The 18,991-nt window shown below is 53.3% G+C and overlaps 1 protein-coding gene across 1 annotated transcript in view; it reads left to right on the top strand.

Moving 5' to 3' along the window:
• TSNARE1 (t-SNARE domain containing 1) overlaps positions 1-18,991 on the top strand; it is a 78,696-nt gene that overhangs the window by 36,412 nt on the left and 23,293 nt on the right. The window contains exons 3-8 of the mRNA XM_060128189.1: positions 275-772; positions 4,503-4,580; positions 5,311-5,380; positions 10,531-10,621; positions 13,409-13,483; positions 13,920-13,979. Of these exons, the coding sequence (XP_059984172.1) occupies positions 275-772; positions 4,503-4,580; positions 5,311-5,380; positions 10,531-10,621; positions 13,409-13,483; positions 13,920-13,979 (872 nt within the window). The remainder of the gene's footprint in view (positions 1-274; positions 773-4,502; positions 4,581-5,310; positions 5,381-10,530; positions 10,622-13,408; positions 13,484-13,919; positions 13,980-18,991) is intronic.

Below are 18,991 nucleotides of genomic sequence, written 5' to 3'. Positions count from 1 at the left end.
TCAGCTTCTGGAGGCAGGTAGGGCTGGGTGGCCCTTTTTGGAGGTAGATGGGCACCATGGCCCGGAAGTGAGGTCCTTGCCGCATGGCGCCCAGCCAGGCAGCTGCAGGGCCAGGACTTGGACCCAGGCCTCTGGACAACCCAGCAGGGAGGGGACCGGTGGGTGGGAGCTGGCAGCAATGTTCTGGATCTGAAGAGGCTCCCCGGGAGCCTCCACCGTATCTGCCACTCCACTGGCCGGGGCCTTAAACACCCGCCTTTTGGTGCCTTTCCAGGGCCAGGGGTCGCCACGGACGGCAGCGGGACACCGGAGCGCACCTCGCCGCCTGCCGGCCCGAGGAAGGACTTGGCTGCAAGGGCCCATGGCCGGGTGGCGGGGCCCAGGGCCTCCCGGGCCAAGAAGAGGAAGCCCAACTTCTGTCCGCAGGAGACGGAGGTGCTGGTGGCCAAGGTCAGCAAGCACCACCAGCTGCTGTTTGGCACCGGGCTGCTGAGGGCCGAGCCCACCCGGAGGTACCGCGTGTGGAGCCGCATCCTGCAGGCTGTGAACGCGCTGGGCTACTGCCGCCGCGACATCGTGGACCTCAAGCACAAGTGGCGGGACCTGCGTGCCGTCGTGCGGCGCAAGCTGGGCGACCTGCGTGGAGTGGCCCCTGGCCCCGGCCCTGCCAAGCCCCAGGCCCTGGCTCTCACGCCTGTGGAGCAGGTCGTGGCCAAGACCTTCTCCTGCCAGTCTCTGCCCTCTGAGGGCCTCAGCCCCGAGTTGCCCAGAGGTGAGTTCATCGCCCAGCTCAGCCGGCAGGAAGCTCGTGGCCACTGAAGGCCACTGTCCCTCCCCTCAGTCCTCCCTCCACGATCTCTGGATCCTTCCTGTCCTTCATCCTCTGCTCCTTCACTCACGTGCTCGCCCAGCCGGCCGTCGTGCACGTGACAGCGTCTAAACCCCAGGCATTCAGGGGCTTGGCTTCCTCCTCGGTGGTGCTCGTCCCCTCCCTCACCCGTCGCAGAGCAGAGCCAGGCACAGACAAGATGCAGCTGTCTTCTCAAGGGCACCTAGTTCCAGCCTTTGGGCTGTGACCTACAATGAGGAAGACCTCTTCTCCTGGCAGTGTCACACGTGAAGCTGAAACACAGGGTCTCCAGGGCAGCGCTTACCCTGCTCGTCCCACACGCACTTGCTTTTCTCTCTCTGTTTCTGGTTCAGTGTCCAGACGAGGCCTTGGCTCGGGCTGGGCTGGCCCTGCAGCTTCAGGATGGGCAGGTGGGGACCTGAGACCCTGTTACCCCGGTTACCTCGGGCCTCCCAGGCAGAGCCCTTCCCGGGCTTTCCAGGGGAGCATCGCTCTGCGGGGCCTGACTTCTCCACAGAGGCTGCAGTCAGGCACAGCGGGTCAGGGAGGGCGAGGTCAGCGCAGGCCTGCTGTCTGGCAGCCCAGAGAGCGCTGGGGCGGTAATAATAGGTGCCGTCTGGGCGGCACACGGGCCGCAGAACTGCTGTGTGAGGCCACCGTGGCAGCAGCTGTGGAGCCGGAGGAGGGTGAGGGCGCCCAGTACCTGCGCTGGGTCCCCGCTGCACGGGTGTCACATCTCCGTGCTGCCCTGGGGCTGGGCTGGCCTAGAGCCGGGGCTGCAGTGGGTGGCCCCTGCTCCCCTCCAGATGCCGGCCCAGCTCTGCTCTCCCTCCCAGCCTGTGTGAGGTCTGCGGGCTGCTCTCCTTCGGCTCCGGCTTCCTCCCCGTCCTAATATGTTCGAGGACTGGCCGTGGGTGTGGGGTGTGTCATAGCTTGTCCTTCTGTTGCTCGGGAGGGGCCGCTCTACGGTTTGTGTCCGTCCACGTGGTGGGCGGGCTCCTCGTTGCCGGCTCTTGGCGCAGTAAAAGGGCGTGTGAACATCTGTGTGGAAACACGTCCTCGCTTTCTTGGCGGGTTTGGATAAACACCTGAGAGTCGAATTGCTGGTCCAGCGTGAGTGTAAGTTTAACTTTGTAAGAAACTGCCGAGCCGTCGTCCACAGCGGTTGTACGTTTTCAGGCCCCAGGGCAGCTGTGAGAAGCCCTCTGCTTGGCGTCCTTTCTGGCAGTCGTGCTGGCTTCAGCCACACAGAGCTGGCGGGAGAGGGGCCTCGCTGCGCTGCAGCCCGGGCTCTGCACCAGGGGCTTGTCCTGTGCTGTCTGTCCGTTCATCCTTCCTCTTTGGTGCGGCGTCTGCTCACACCCGCGTCCATCTCTTCCTGGGCTGCTGGCCTGTCGCGTGCATCTGCTCAACCTTGATCCTGGAGACAAGGCAAGGGACCCGCCAGACGCCTGTATTGAACCTGTGGTCCACGCTGAGTTCATTTCTGAGTGTGGTGGATTTGGGGTCGAGGTTCTGTAGATGCCCAGTTACCGCACTGTTGGTTGGACATGGAATGACCTGGGCACCTCTGTTTTCACGTTTCTTTCAATCTGTGTCTCTGCTTATACAGCCCACGCTGTCTGATTACGGAAACTATGAGGCCAGTATTGAAATGAGTGGGGATCCTTTCCTCCTGTTTTCCGAAAGGCTTTCTGTAGAATTGGTATTATTCTTCCCTTAAGTGTGTGGCCACCATCTGAGACGGCCTTTCTTTCTCTGTGGGAGGATTGTCACCCACAGTCTCTCTAACAGTCTGTGCCACCCTTGCTGCGGTCCTTCTCGAGCGAGCTTCATTGTTTTGTGTCTTTCAAGGGACTTGCCTGTTTTGTCCAAGTTGTCAGAGTTGCTGGCACGAGTTGTTCCTAAAGTTCCCCTCGTGTCATCTGAATGCCTGTAGGACCTGTAGTGAGAGCTCCTGCTTCCTTCCTGATGTTGCTAATTTGTTTCTTTTCTGTTTTGTTCTCAACTAGTCTGGCTGCAAGTCTATCAATTTTGTTGATAGTTTCAAAGAGCCAGATTTTTACTTCATCAATTTTCTCTATTTACCCACTTCGATTTAACTGATTTCTGCTGACCTTTATTATTTCCTTTCTACTTTGGGGTTGATTTGTTTCTGTTAGATCGTTGACTTGGGACTTTTATCCTTTTCTAATGTCTCTGGTTGGACCCATCGTCCTGAGTGCTACTCTGTCTGGTGTCAGGTGTGGCCCCTCCAGCTGTCTCATGATTACTCTTACACTGATGCACTTTCCAATCCTTTACTTTATAAGCTGTATCTGATTTTACACGTGAGCTGGGTTTCTCGTGTTCGGCGTGCCGTCGAGTTTGCTTTTGTCCCATCTGACATCTCTGCTGTGGACTGAGTGGTGGCAGCAGTTCACCCTGAGCTTCCGGTGACGACAGAGATGTTCTGAATCCACACTCCAGCGTGGTCTTTACTGGTCATGCGTGGGCTGTGATGCATGACCCTGCTTTAGATGGGTTCTCTCTCGTGTCAAACGTGTGTGTTTGGGGTAAATCTGCCACGTTGATAGTTGCTTCCTTTGTTTCCCTGTGACCCCTCGTCCTTCTTCTCTCTGCCTTCTTCCTTTGGCGTGACCGAGCGTGGTGCAGTGCTCTGTGTTCCCTCCGCTGTGCCTTCTTCCTTTGGCGTGACCGAGTGTGGTGCAGTGTTCTGTGTTACCTCCTTCTTTCTCTGGCGTGGCCGAGCGTGGTGCAGTGCTCTGTGTTACCTCCGCTGTGCCTTCTTTCTCTGGCGTGACCGAGTGGGGTGCAGTGCTCTGTGTTACCTCCTTCTTTCTCTGGCGTGACTGAGTGGGGTGCAGTGCTCTGTGTTCCCTCCGCTGTTGGCTTAGGGGTGTTCTGGTTTTGAGCGGCTTTGCTTGGAGTGTGTAACCAGCGTCTTTAGCATCCGTGGCCTTCCCTCGAGGAACAGCCTCGCCTCCTCCTGGTGTGTGAGCTCCTTACAGGACTCCCGTCTGCGCCCCTGCACCCCGCACATACGTCATGTCTAACGCCGTTGGTGCTCGTTTGGCTCCGATGATCTGACTCTGAACTAGGTCAAGAGCGAGACAGGACGTCTTCGCTTGCCCGCACGCTTGCCCACTGCGGTCTTCAGCTCCTCCGGCCGATCCAAGCGTCCTTTGCCCTCCTGAGCTGCTTTCAACATTTCCTGTCCTGCATCTCTGGCTGAAAGAGCTTCTCTCAGCTTTTTTCTGTCTGAGAATCAGTCTTTATTTTGCCTCTAGTTTTGAAATATATCTCCACTGGGTACAGAGTTCTGGTTGACTGATTTTTTTTTCCTTTCTTTTCAGTGCTTAAAGATGTCATTGCGGGGTTTTCTGGCTTCCGCAGTTTCTGAGGCTGCTGTTGCCCTGGGCTGTGCCCAGCAGTGGGGGCTTGGCCCGAGGAGCTGCCCCCTTTGCCCTTCTCTTCGCCCCCCACTGAGCATTGCGGCTCCTGTTCTGTCTCTGAGGCTCTGCTGGACCCCGAGGGGACACAGCTGGGAGGGGGTGGCTCTGCCCAAGCATGGTGGCCCTGGGATCCACCCAGGGACCCACCTTCAGGCTGCGCAGTGAAGATGTGACCTCCCCCTCCTGTCTCCTCACAGCCACCGAGATGGACCTGAGTGACCTCCAGGAGCTGTTCCAGGAGACGTCGGCCAGCGTCTTCCGAATCAACTCCAATGGTGAGTCAGTGCCCTGGCCTCACCCTGCCCTGATCCGGGCCGCGGAGTGCACTGCGGGAGGTTCGGGGTGGTGGCCTCCCGCACTAGGGTGCCCTGTGGCCCGGGCCCTGCTGACGTAGGACAGCGGGGTGGGGGCAGGGCATGAGCCCAGTGCTTTGGGCTCAGGCTGGGCTGTGTCCTCGGCAGGTGCCCTCTTGGGCCCGTTCCTCCCTCCCCCGTCGCACACCTGGGACCTGGGTGGGCCCCCTGGGGAGGAGCGTGTCAGAGCCTCCCTCAGACTGGCAGGGCCGCCCCCTCACAGGTCACCGAGGCTAGGGGTCGGGGCGAGAGCCACAGCCCACGAGGACAGGGCTTGTCCTCCACTCCCTCAGGACACGGGGGCATGGGCACGGGGTGGCCTGGGCTCCCTGTACCCTCGGGGTGGGAGCTCGCGTTTGCCCTGAACTCGGAGCTCTCCCAGGTCAGAGAGCGCTGACCGGGGGGGAGAGAAGCCCCTCCCTCCCCAGAGCCAGGGCGAGGCCCACTGGGGCAGCTCCCCAGAGCCCCTGAGCCCCACTCGGGCCTGGGCGTCTGTCTCTGGACAGCTGGGAAGAGGGCTGCCCTGGGGCCCTGCTGTGGGGTCTCGGCATCCACGTCCCTGCACAGAGGCAGGCTGGGGGCGCATCCTGGAGGGTGGGGACTGCGTGGTGGAGCCCCGCTGCCCCTGACTCCTGCCCCTTTCTCTCGGCAGTGGCCTTCTTGGAGCAGAGCCTCCGGTCCCTGGGGACGCCAAGTGGCACGCAGGAGCTGCGGGACAGCCTGTGAGTGTGCGTGTGGTGCGTGTGGGTGTACACGGATGTGCCCTGCACCCACTCGCATGCCGGCCCATCCACACACCAGCCCGACAGCTGGCTGGGCTCACGTGGGGCCACCCCCAACACAGATGTGTGACACCCATGTAGACACACCTGTGTACAGGTGTGCACTCAGGTGGCGGGACATGCGTCTCTTGCACACTTTTTGCTTCACTGACTGTCCCCACACGTGTCTGCCACACACCAGAGCCTCGGCTGCACCTCCGAGGTCTGGGCCAGTCACCGGTGGGTTTAGCGTTCTCTGCCCTGATGATTCTTGTTGCTTTGGAATTAGCTGTTGTGGCAGCAGGGTAGGGCTTCCTGCTGGCGGGGCTCAGCCCTGCCCTCGGCTCCTTGCATCCCGCAAGTACCCTGGGAAGGAAGGGGGCAGGTAAGGCTGTTCCCCTTCATGGAGGAAGACTCTGAGGCCCCGGGAGGGGCTGGATGTGTGGGTCAAGCTGCACCTCTCTCAGTGGACAGGCCAGAACCCAGCCACCCACTCGTCCGTCCGTCCACCCACCCGTCCTTCCTTCTCTCCGTCCACCCAAGCAGTCTGGGACCACCCCTGCCAAGTCTCGGGGTGCAGAGCCAGGCGACAGAGGGCCCTCGGCAGATTTTGTGTGCAATTCTGCTTTAAGTTATTCTTTACGTTTCTTTTTGAAAGTAGCATGTATTGTTTCCTGATGGTGAAAGCAGTGTGTGCTCCTGGGCACTCAGGTAGCCTCCTGCCAGCCTCTTCTCAGGCCCACAGGCGTTTCGTGGAGTCGCGTGTCAGTCACTGATGTCCTGGATCCTACTCGTCACACTTAGGGCTGGGGCTGTGCGTGCCCCCGTCGCACACTGAAGACGTGCCTTTCAGAGGCACAGATGGCGCTGTCGGCTCTGTGTGGTTGTTCAGCTGAGATGCAGGACCGCTCTCGGGCTGGTCCGTCTTCAGCGTCAGGAACGTGCAGTCTGTGTCTGTGCTGCTGCCTGTTTCTGGGTTGGGCTCCCGGAGTGCGGTCCCCAGGGTCAGACAGGTGGCCTTCTCAGAGCCCTGACCCTTGAGCGCGTTTCCTGGGCTGCCTGGTCTGGGGGCTGGAGGATGCCATCACCGATGTGGGTCTGGAGAGGGGAGTGGGCCCTTCCCCGGGCCCCAGCTGCTCCCCACCCGCCCCTGCAGCCTCAGCTTCCAGGTCCACAGCTTGCTGAGTGCCTTCCTGCCCCCCTCCGCCCCTCAGGAACCCCAGCCCTCTGCCCCTCCTCCAGGTGGGGCTGACCAGGCTCCCTAGCCTGTGTGTCCTGGCCTTCCAGAGCCTTCCATGGCCACATATATGGGGGGAATTTGTGCACCTCCCGGACCGTTAGCATTTTTCTTTTTTTCTTTGCGGTACACGGGCCTCTCACTGCCGTGGCCTCTCCCGTTGCGGAGCACAGGCTCTGGACGCGCAGGCTCAGCGGCCATGGCTCACGGGCCCAGCCGCTCCACGGCATGTGGGATTTTCCCGGACCAGGGCACGAACCCACATCCCCTGCATTGGCAGGTGGACTCTCAACCACTGCGCCACCAGGGAAGCCCGGCAGGCGGATTCTTAAACACTGCACCACCGGGGAAGTCCCCTAAGTTTTTTTTTTTTTTTTTTTGCGGTACGCGGGCCTCTCACTGCTGTGGCCTCTCCTGCTGCGGAGCACAGGCTCCGGACACGCAGGCTCAGTGGCCATGGCTCACGGGCCCAGCCGCTCCGCGGCACGTGGGATCTTCCCGGACTGGGGCACGAACCCGTGTCCCCTGCATTGGCAGGCGAACTCTCAACCACTGCGCCACCAGGGAAGCCCGCCATTAGCATTTTTAAATGACTTGACACAGCATGGAGTTGTCAAGTCTATATTTTCTCCACATTGACAGTCGCCAGCTTTTGTATTTTGCCAAGTAAGGACATTAAAAAAAAAAAGTACGCTACCATGCACTATTGCCATCATATTAAAAAATAAAGATATTTCAGTACTCCTGAAGTAGGCAGGACCTGATCTCAGGAGAAAGAACAGTCTTTCAAATTGAATAAATATAGCTTCACGAGAACCTCACAAGGTTGAACCTGTTTTTCTCATCTTGTGTGAGACAGGCGTGGGCTTTGTCATTTCTGTGAGCCACCATGAGTGGCTCTGTCCCGCCCCCCAGCACGGGCTCCCAGACTGGCCGAGGTGGCTGGGGAGTGAAGGTGAGGCTCATCGGTGTCAGCCCAGGGCACTGCTGGGCCCCCCCGGCAAGAGTAGCTGAATGGATGGACGGTCCTTCCAGGAGCCCCGGGCAGGAAGTCTGCCCTGCGGCCTCACCTCCCTGCTGGACGTCCTCCAGCTCTGCTCATCTTTTCTGAAATGGTCTTGGCTACTTCCGATTGGTTGTATTTCAACATAAATTTCAGAGTCAGCTTGTCCTTTTCTGATTTTTGAAGCTTGCTCTAATTTTATACGGGGTCACAGTGACTCTGCAGACCCATTTAAAGAGAACTGGCCTCGTAGGGAACCTGAGTCTTCCTGGCAATGAACGTGGTCGGCTTTCGTCTCATTTACAGGTGTTTTTTTTCCAGCAGTTCCTTGTAGGTTTTAGTGCACTGGTCTTGCGTGTATTTTGTTAAATTTATGGTAATGATTTCATATGTATATATTTTAAAATTAATTAATTAATTTATTTTTGGCCGTGTTGGGTCTTCGTTGTTGCGCGCAGGCTTTCTCTAGTTGCTCCGAGCGGGGGCTACTCTTCATTGTGGTGTGCAGGCTTCTCCCTGCAGTGGCTTCTTTTGTTGTGGAGCCCGGGCTCTAGGTGCGTGGGCTTCAGTAGTTATGTCTCGCGGGCTCCAGAGCACAGGCTCAGTAGTTGTAGCTAATGGGCTTAGTTGCTCTGTGGCATGTGGGATCTTCCTGGGCCAGGGATCGAACCCGTGTCTCCTGCATCAACAGGTGAATTCTTAACCACTGCACCACCAGGGAAGTCCCTATATTTTTATACTGTTGTAAAAAGTATTGTTGCTTAAATTTCATTTCCCATTTTTGGTTCCGCTACATGGAAATACAGCTGATTCTGTTTATCGCCTGTGCCCTGTGCCCTCGTTAGATTCCATATTCCCTAGGATTTTTCTACATAAATGAACCTGTCGTCTGTGACAGAGGCTCTCCCACTTCGTTTTAAATCTCTGTGCTGCTTACCTCTTTCGGCCCGTTACAATGTTGTAACCGTGTCCTTTTATAGCTAGAATGTCATAAACCTATAAAGTTCCATGTGGAGGTAGGCAGTCCTGGAAGTGTACGCCTGTGCCGGTGCCCGTTCGGGGGAGCCGCCCGCCTGTCCTGGCAGTGACAGGAGGCTGCTTTGTCTTTACAGTCTCTCTTCAGCAAGTTGATCACCTTCCCTTCTCTTTTCTAGTTTTCTTAGAGCTTTTGTCATGAATTCTTGTTGAATTTTGTCGGATGCTTTTTCTGCATAGTTTATTGAGATGATTTTCTCCCTTTTAAATTTGTTCTGTTAGTATGAGGATTACATTAATTGATTTTGGATGTCAGACCAACCTTGCGTTCCTTGGACGATGTTATCCTTTTTGTATGTGGTTGGATTCAAGTTTCTAATATTTTGTGCAGGATTTTTGCTGCTCTGTTATGTGACTTTTGCTGCTCTTTGCTTTTAGATTCTTTGTTTAGGTTTTGGTATCAGGGTAATGCTGGCCGCGTAAAATGTAAGTGTCCCTTCTTGTCTGTTTTCTGGAGGACTCTATAGTATTGATATTACTTCTTTAAATATTTGATGGTGAAGTCGTCTGTATCTGTAGGAATGTTTTCGAGAACAAATTTAATTCCTTCAGTAGGTGTAGAGCTGTTTAGGTTTTCTGTTTCTTCCTGAGTCAGCTTTGATAATTCTTGTCTTTCAAGGAATTTTTCTTCTTCATCTTAGCTGTCAAATTTATTGGCATTTGGGATTCATAATATTTCCTTATCTGGGTGTGACAAGGAGGGAGGGCTCTGTGGCGCCAGCGACCACGTGACCAAATCCCGAGGGGAGACGCGGCGTGTGTCCCTGCTGTTTCCTGTGGCCTCCGGGCGACCTGGGAGGAAAGGGTCCCTGCACCACGTCCTCAGCCCACGCCCCCTTAGGTTGGTGCAGAGTCTCCTTCCTATGCCACCCCCATCCCCCTTTCCGCATGCCGCAGCTCCGTGTGACCCAGGGGCCAGCGTCGGGGCCTGGGGCCTGCCCGTGCCTCCCGGGGCGTCCACCTCGGCAGACGGCACCCGGCTCCGTGGGTGGCCTGTCCGGAGCTTCCCATGTTCAGCCCAGGGTGGCCTGGTGCCGACGCCCGCTGCTGCCACGTGGGGGTCCCACAGGGGGCAAAGGGGGGCATCTGCGCTGCAGCTTGAAGGTCGGGAGGGTCTCTGGTGTCTGCGCCCCGTAGTCAGGCCAGGGCCCTTCCCTCACTTGGGCCTGTGAGCCCGCAGGAGGCCTGAGGACAGGGTCTGCCCTGTGTCACTCCATCCACAGGGGCAGTGGTCAGCCCCAGGCGGCGAGGGGCTGGTCTTTTCAGCACCTTCAAGGTCACACTCAGAATCATAAACTGAGGGGCTGGGAGAGGCCCTGGGCCCGGCCTCCCCCTGTTCCTGGGTCTGGAGGTGGGAGTCTCACCGGGGCCCCCAGAGGCCTGGGGGAGGGCTGGGCTTTCCTCAGCGGTGGTCCCAGGGCCACCTGTGCGGCCACCGTGCTTCCTGGGCCCCGACCGGTGCTGACCCACAGCGGCCTTTCCGCAGGGAGGGCTCATGGCTGGGGCCCCGGGGGTGCAGCTACCGAGCCCGTGGCTTGGGTATGGGGTCCATGGGGGCTGGGAGGTGAGGGGCCTGGTGACGCTGACCTGAGTTCACGGTGTCATGTCATTTCCCCCCTCCCCCCGCCTCGCCTGCCCCCCTCCCGTGTCTGTCCGTCCCTGGGCCTATCTTTACGTCCTTCCCGTCTGTTCCCTTTTTCCTCTGCACGACTCCTCCTTTCCTGTGCACTTGCCTGTCCCTCCGCGAGCCCGCCACCTGCCGTGCTGCCCTTCTGTGTCATCGCCCCTTTCTGCTGCCCGCCCCCTGGTCTTCTCTCCCCTCCACACCCACTCCAGGCACACGGTGCAGCAGCAGACCAACCACGCGATCGCAGCCAGCACCAGTGCCCTGAAGCAGATGGCTGAGCTCCTGCGGGGCTGCTCCCGGGTATGTTCGCTGGGGGCCGGAGGGGGCCAGGGCCCGGGGCGCGGGTGGGGAGACAGATGCTGGCCACGCGGCTGCTCGGGGCAGAGGTCGCGCGTTCCTCTGTTCACCGGGCCGTGGGCCGGGCAGCGGTGCAGGTACCGTGGGCTCCCGGCCTCCTGGGCAAGAGTGCCCTGTCCCCCTGCCCTGCTCTACGTGCCGCTCACCCACCTGCCACCTCTACGTGTGCCCTTCCTGCCACTGCACTCACCGTCGGCCTCCTCAGCGTGGTCACGGCCACTGCATCCCAGACCACGGCCCCTTCACAGCCCCCATGTCCCCGCTGCCCCTCCCCACTGGCCTCTCACGTGCCCTCCAGCCCTGGCCGGCTGTCTGTTATCCACACCCTACCTGCTCCCCCAGAGGTTGAGGGAGCCCAGAGCATGCAGTGTTGTTAAGCCCTCGCGGGTTACAGAGCAGGGGCCTGTTTTCTTCAGTGAAGCTTGTTTGTTGCCCATTCGTTTACACGTGGCCCAGGGCTGCCAACAGCTACAACAGCAGAGACCCACCTCCAAATCCTAAAAGCTGAGGTGTGGCCCCTCGCAGAGAGGCCCTGCCTCTGGTGAGGAAGACTCAGGCCCCATGGTGAGCCCCGCGGGCGCCGTCCAGCAGTGGGCAGGCGTGGACCACTGATGCTGCTCAGCCTGGGTGAGCACAGAGCTCCCGCAGGGTGAGAGGAGCACGTGTGTGTTCTGTTTGTCCGAGGTGCCCGGAGGTCCCTTTGGAGACAGAAAGCAGACGTGGTAGCCTGGGCTGGGGACTGGTCTCAGGAGGACACAGAGGGCTTTGGGGGTGATGGAAATGTTCTAAAACCAGGTGCTGGTGACGGTTGTACAACCGAAGCTTACACTTAAGGTGAACTGTACACTTAAGATAGATGGATTTTTACCTAATAAAGTAGACCCAGCTCGAAAACTTGAGTTACACTTTGATTAAAAAAAAAAAAGACACTTAAAAAAAGTCCTAGGATCAGGGGTCAGGTGTCCCTGCATGGCGTGGGCAGGATGCACCTCAGGTGGAGGAAGCACTCAGAGCTTTGCTGGGAGTGACGGGCACTGTTCTGCATGCGATATAACAATCACAGCCTGGTCGTCGGGACCAGAGGCAGGCGCCTGGTCCTGGCCTTCGCCCAGGGTTCACGCAGCACAGGGCAGCGTCTGCAGCGGTTCTGAGGCCTTGGTGTTCATGGGCCTGTTCACGTGTGGCCTTGTGACGCATGTCCCCGGCTCTGTGTATGTCACGAGGGCTGGAAAGCAGAGTTGACCCCCTTGGGAGTTCAGAGGGCTCACTTTTAGCCTAATATATCCTTCCTTCTTTCCATCCGCCCACCCACCAGCCCCCCGTCTGTCCATCTGTCCCTCCATCCATTTACCTGCCTGTCCACTGACTTACTCAGCCATCTACCCACCCATCCATCCATCTGAGAACCAACAAACATTTATTGCACACCTACTCTGTCAGATGCTGGGAGAACACAAGTGAGGTCCTGCGGGAGGACGTCTTGTCCAGGTGGGCAGCGTGGGTCACTGCTCTCGCAGGGAAGAAGGGCTGAGCCCGTCACCTGGAGCTGGTGGTGGAGCACGTGGGCTGCAGAGCTGGAGATGGTTTGCTCAAAAGCACTAAATGGCCCCTTGGGCCCTTAGGTCTGTCCTGGGCATACATACGGTGCCAATTATAAGAGCCTTACCTGGACACTGGGACAGACTCCACAGAGCTGTGAGGCCCAGACACTGCCAAGCGCCCTGGAAGGGCAGGTGTTGGAGAGCTGGTCTCCTGAAACGCGCCTGGCCTGCTGGTGCCCCGTGGCTCCTTCTCACCCATGGGCTTGCATGGGGTGCATGGTGGCAGTGAGGGCTGGGTTCTGGGACTTGAGACGCAGGGTCTGGGGAGTGTCCAGGGCCCTCCTGGGAGCTGACAGGAGGTGCTGGGGGCAGGAGGGGACCAGGAGCCTGTGTCCGCGTCCTGGTCCAAGGACCCTGGGACTGGCGTGGCTCCATTGGTGCTAGTGCTGTGTGGTGAGAGAGGAGGGGCTGTGGCTCCTGATGGCCTGGCGGTGTCAGGGTCCGGGGCTTGCTTGCCCGTTCCCTCGTTTGTCAGTGTGCCTTGAGTGCTGGCTCTGTGCCGGGTTTCATCCTTGACGCTGGGGTGCAGAGACGAACGAGAGATGAGGTCCCATTCCAGCAGGAGGACAGAGGCCGTGTGTGAGGGCTGAGGTGCTGGGGTCAGGATGGATGGTTTGCCGACCGCAGTTCTGATGCTGGGGATGAGATGCAGCCTCACCACCTGTGTGACCTTGAACAGGCCACTTAGAACTTGTGCCCAAGATCTCCTGAGCTGCTAGGTGGGGATTGTAACACCTCTCACCCGAGTAGTTTGTTTTGGGGACAGGACAGGCATATCACGTTAGAGCGGCTGGCCCCGAGGTCAGTATTGATGATGCCTGTGGTTTGGGTGGAGATGGTGTTCACGGTGATGCTGGCTGAGCCCGTGGAGCCCTTGCTGGTGTTTGAGGTGATGGAGATGACGGCACCGGCTGATGAAGATGGGGATGAACCCAATTTTAATGGCAGAGGGGGTGGTGACGGCCGTGAGGCTGGGGATGGATGGACGGGGACGCTGTGGTGCAGGTGCTGCCAGGAGGGACGGGAGGGGCACAGGAGCATAGTGAACTGAAGTGCCCAGGGATGGAGGGGCCGCGGGGGCAAGATGAGGCCTCGGCAGCCTGTTGAAGCCGCCCCCCACTCTTTGCAGCAGGAGCGTCTTCAGCTGGACCGTCTGAAAACTCAGCTTTCAGACGCCATCCAGAGCTATGGAGTGGTGCAAAAGGTGAGGCCCCTGCAGGTCCCCTGAGCACCCACTCTGGGTCGGCCTGGTACAGTCCCATCCCCCAAAGCAGAGGAAGGGCCACCTTGCAGACGTTGGATAATCGCCAGGATCTGGCTGGTGGGACCACAGCATGCGTGCAAGTGAGGGATGTTTACCTCTGGAGCGCTGCCCAAGAGGGTCCTCATGACAGCCCCGTGGGAGGTGGGAGAACAGGTATCACCCATCCTTCCACACCCGCCCGAGGACGTGGGAGGAAGCCATCTAGCAGGTCAGCCCCCAAGCCCAGCCAAGCTCCCAGTTTTCCAGAGCCCTGGGGCAGCTGAAGGTGTGCTTTGCTGTGTCATCGTCAGTACTTTGTGTTTACCTGACTGTTTCTTCTCTTTTCCCCACCTTTTCTGTTCTTCCCGTCTCCCTTTTCTTGTACTTTATCCAACAGAGAATTGCAGAAAAGTCCAGAGCACTGCTTCCCACAGCACAGAGGGTTGGCAAGCAGCAGGTGGGTGCCGAGTATTTACCCTGGCCAGTGGGTGTTAGAGGACAGCATAGAATCCAGTGCCACTGGGGCTCCAGGGAAGGGCGGGGAGGACCAAGGTCCTACCGTATGGCACAGAGAACTGTGGTCAATATCGTATGATAAACCATAATGGAAAAGAATATAAAAAATAATGTATACCCGTATAACTGAATCACTTTGCTGTACAGCAGAAATTAACACAATATTGTAAATCAACTAGACTTCGATAAAAATGTAGGTAAAATAAATAAAATAAAATAAAATAATGAATTAAATATCCTTAAAATAGAAAAAGAAATTGACATTTTGCCCTCAGGTCTCTGGCATGGGCTTGATACAGGGAAGTGCTTGCTGACAGTTCTACCTACTGTACAGGACCAACTTGTATTAGACCAACCCTCCTGTGAGTAGGAATGATAGAAAATCCAGTAAAGAGTGTAATTGGAGTCCTAGATGAACAGGGGAGAGAGAGAATGGACAGAAACAATATTTGAAGAGGTAATGGTTGAGAATTTTCCAAAACTGTCCAAATACTTCAAGCCACAGATTGAAGAAGCTCTATGATGAATAGGATAAAGTTATCCTGTTTCTTAAAGCTACGCTTAGTCACATCATAATAAAAACTTGAAAACCAAAGACAAAAATAAAATCTTAAAAGCAGATTAAAGCCAGAAAAAAAATCTTAGATGCCCAAGAAAAAGTCACATTATTTTTAAAAAAGCAATGAGACTTACACTGGACTTTTTAAAAGAAACAGTGGAAACCAGAGAACAGTTGAAAGAAAATAACTACCAACCTGGAATTCTACATCTGGTGAAAATATTTTTCAGAAGGAAAGGTGAAATGAAAACATATTTAGAGAAACAAAAACTGAGAGAATTCATCAACGGAACTCTCTAAAAGTAGAAGAAGGAAGATAATCCCAGATGGAAGCGTAGTAATGGAGGAAGGAATTATGGGCACTGAGAACAATAAAATGTGGATACGCCTAAATCCATGTTGACTGTTGAGTAATAATAATAATGACTTGTGAGGCTTAAGATATGGGGCAAATGAAAATACTTGCACAACAACAGCACAGAGGACATAAAGGAGGTAAATGGTGTTAAGGTATTGTAATGTCCTTGCGTCATCAGAGAAGAGACAAAAATACCAACGTAAGGTAGGCTGTAATAATCCAAGGATGCGTATTGCATTGTGGGTAATACTAAAAGGACAATACAAGAATAGACAGTGCAACATAAATAGAGAGGTACCTATGAAATAATAAAACAAATGCTTAATTTAAAAGCAAAAAAAAAAAGAAATCAACACAAAACAGGAAAAAATAGGAAATAAATTGTAAGATGGTTGATTTATACCACTTATGCTAAGCTAAAATGGACTAACCCTTCCAATTAAAAGGCACAGATGGTCAGACTTGGTTAAAAGAAAAAAGCTGTGTAGTGCTCAGAAGAGTCAAACCTTAAATATAAATCCAGAAAAATGTTGAAAGTAAAAATATGGAAAAAAATATACTGTGCAACCAAAAGCTAAAGAAAGCTGGTATAGCCATATTAATATCAGAATAAGTAGACTTCACATGAAGAATTCTTAGTGGGCATACGGAGGTATATTTTGTAAGGATAAAAAGTTAATTCAAATGGAAGACATAATTTTAAATTTATATGTACCTAACAATATACCCTCAAAAATAGAAGTATAAAGCAAAACTGATAGTAGTAAAAGGAAAGCTAGTAAATCCACGATCACAGTCGGAAATTATGACACACCACTCTAAATGACTAATAAAATAAATTGAAAAAATTCAGGAAGGATATAAAATATTCAAGCAATACTACTGATTAATACACTGACCTAATTGATATTTATGACACTAAGAGAATATACACATAATGCATATGCTGGATGGTAAAGCAAGTCTCAGCAGATTCCAAATGACTGACATAATACTGAATATGTTCTCTAACCAGAGTGCAATTAAACTAGAATCTGGTGACAAAATTCTCAACACCAGGGGTTGAGAATTTAAATAATATAATTTGAAATAACCCATGGATCAAAGAAGAAACCCTAGTAGAAATTAGAAATAATCTTGAACTGAACAAAAATGAAAATGCAACAAATCAAAGCTTATGGGTTGCAACTAAAGCAGTGCTTAGAGGGAAGTTTATAACTTTAAACACATATATTAGAAAAGAAGCACGTGTGAAAATTGGTGATCTAATTCTCAATCTCAAATGGCTAGAAAAACAAGAAAAAATTAAATCCAAAGAAAATATATAGGAAAAAGCAGAAACCAGTGAAAAATAAAATAGATGTACAATAGACAAATTCAACAAAGCCAAAGATTGGTTCTTTAGAATGATTAATAAAACTGTTAAATCCTACAAGGTTAATCAAGATACAGAGAGAAAATACAAATTACTAGCATCAGTAATGAAAATGGCTATATCATTATAGCTTCTAAAAACTAAAAAAAAAAGTAATAAGATACTGTTAGCAACTTCATACCCATAAATTTGACAACTTACATGAAGTACAAGTTTTTAAAGAAAAATGTAACCTCCCAGGATGTGTAAAAAATCTGGAAAGTCCAGTATTTATTAAAGAAATGAAATCCATAATTAACAAGCATCCTAGCAATAAAACTTCAGACTAGATGGCTTTACTGATGAATTCTCCCAAATATTTGAGGAATAAATAATACCAGTTTACACAAACTCTTATATAGAATATAAAAAGAGGGTATACGTCCCACCTTGCTTTATGAGGCTAGTAAATGGAAAATAACGTGCTGTCTCACGAGCATAGAAGCAAAAATCCTAACCAAAATGTTAATAAGCTAAGTCTAGCAATATATATAAAGGTAATACATCATTATAAAGTAGGATTTATTCTAGGGATGCAAGGTTGGTTTACATTCAGAAATAATCAGAGTAATTTACCATGTTAATTCAGTAAGCAAGAAAATCTATTTGATCATCCCCATAGACACGGAAGAGCATTTGGTAAAATTCAGCACCCACTTAGGGGGACTCAAAACTTTCCGCAAACTAGGAGTAGATAGGAATGCCTTTAATCTGATAAAGGGTACCTGCAAAAGTCTAACAGCAGCACACTCACTGGTGAGATATTAAAATCTTTTCTCCTGAGAGTGAGGAGGAGACATGGTGTCCAGTATTATTGCTTCTATTCTCCATTGCACTGAGGGCATACCCAGTGCAATAAGAGATGAAAAAGAAATGAAAGGTTTAAAACTGGGAAGGTTTAAAACCCCTTCACAGACAACATGATTGTGTAACTAGAAAATGTGAATGAATCTGATGAAACTTGAGAGTTCGTAAGTGAATGTAACAGGATTTCTGTTACCGTGTCAGTGTGCGAGAAAACATTGTGTGTGCGAGCAAAAGACAATTTGGAAATGATACTTAAAAAGTGACAGCATTTGTAATAGCATCAAAACAGGAAGACATCCATGGCCAGTTGTTGAAGCTTCTATATAGAAAACTATAAAACATTACTGAGAGAAATTACAGAAGATTAAATAATGGAGGGGTACACCATATTTGTAGATTGGAAACTTTGATGTAGAAAGATGTCAGTTCTCACCAAGTGGCTCTGTAGGTTCAATACAATCCAAATAAAAATCCTAGCAGGTTTTGAATATGTGTTTGTATATGACGCGTGTGTAAATTGTCAAACTGATCATAAAATCTATACGGAAATACAAAGACCCCCGAATAATGAAGACAGTTTTGAAGAACAGAACTGAGGGTTTACATTCCCAGGTATCAGAACACAATATAAAGCAATAGAAATTGGAACAGTGTGGTATTTGTTGAAGGCTAAGCAAACAGACCAGTGGGATCAGAGTCGCATATAGATGCAGACTCACACATACGTGATTACCTGGTTTGTGGGAGGCACAGGATTTGCACAGGACTTGATGCTGATTGGCTGATGGTTGAGCTGGGCAAGGTCCTGTTGAGCACACGGCAAGTACAGGGCCGAACGCCCTGCCCACTTCATCTCGGTGTCAGAGTGACTGAGGAGCGGTGTGCAGGGCAGGATGTCCACACGAGGCAACAAGCCAGCTCAGGCCGTGAGTACCCTCCGAGCCAGCAAGTGCTGCGGGCCCAGGGCCATCGCTGCGCGGCTGGGAGGCGCTGGAGCACTGCTGGCACAACAGACCCGTCGCCCCGCTTCGCCCAGGCTCAGAACACTTCCCTGGGCCACACATCTAAATGCGAGCGGTAAGGCAGCGAAGCTTCTGGAGGCCACCAGAGGAGGCTGCCTTCCTCGCACACAGAGGAAAATGTGCTTACTATAAAGAAAAAGTGACAAACTTGACTTTGTTACAGTCTGTACAACCCTCAGAGAGCGAAGAGGTGACCCACAGAGTGAGAGAAGGCATTTGCACATCACGTTTCTGAAAGGACTTCATAATATGTAAAGATCTCTTACAAATCAGTAGGAAAAAGACAAACAACTCAATTCAAAAACGTAAAGGGGCAAACACCTTGGGCATGCACGTTCAAAAGGGACGTCAGCATGGCTGGTCAGCACATGGGTGTGTGCTCAGCACGTGTCATTAGAAGCAGGCAGAGTTAACCCACGATGCTGCATCTCTGCACACCTCACCCCCACCAACACGACTAAAAAGAACGAATGAAAATGCAGGAGCATGCCGAGTGCCGGCAGGGTGTGCGGCAGCCGGAGACCCTGTGCAGTAGACGGGAGTGTGAGTGGTGCCCCCGCTCTGGTAGCTGAACACACCTGGGGAGTGAAACGTCCTGTCTGTGGCCTTGCAGCTCCACCTCAAATGTATACCCAGTGAAAAGTCACATAGAAGAACGCTGAGCACACATGACATACAGCAGCAGACACCTGGGAGAGAGCCAGCCTGCGGTGGGATGGACAGCATTTGTGCTGAGTCCGTAAATGGGAGACTGGCAGCAGAAGGGTTGTGCTGTGGCCAGCAAGGCCCCGGT

This window comes from Lagenorhynchus albirostris, chromosome 17 (assembly GCF_949774975.1).
Source record: "Lagenorhynchus albirostris chromosome 17, mLagAlb1.1, whole genome shotgun sequence".
Classification (NCBI taxonomy): domain Eukaryota; kingdom Metazoa; phylum Chordata; class Mammalia; order Artiodactyla; family Delphinidae; genus Lagenorhynchus; species Lagenorhynchus albirostris.
The sequence above is the reverse complement of the archived record's forward strand: the minus strand, read 5'-3'. Positions and strand labels throughout refer to the sequence as shown.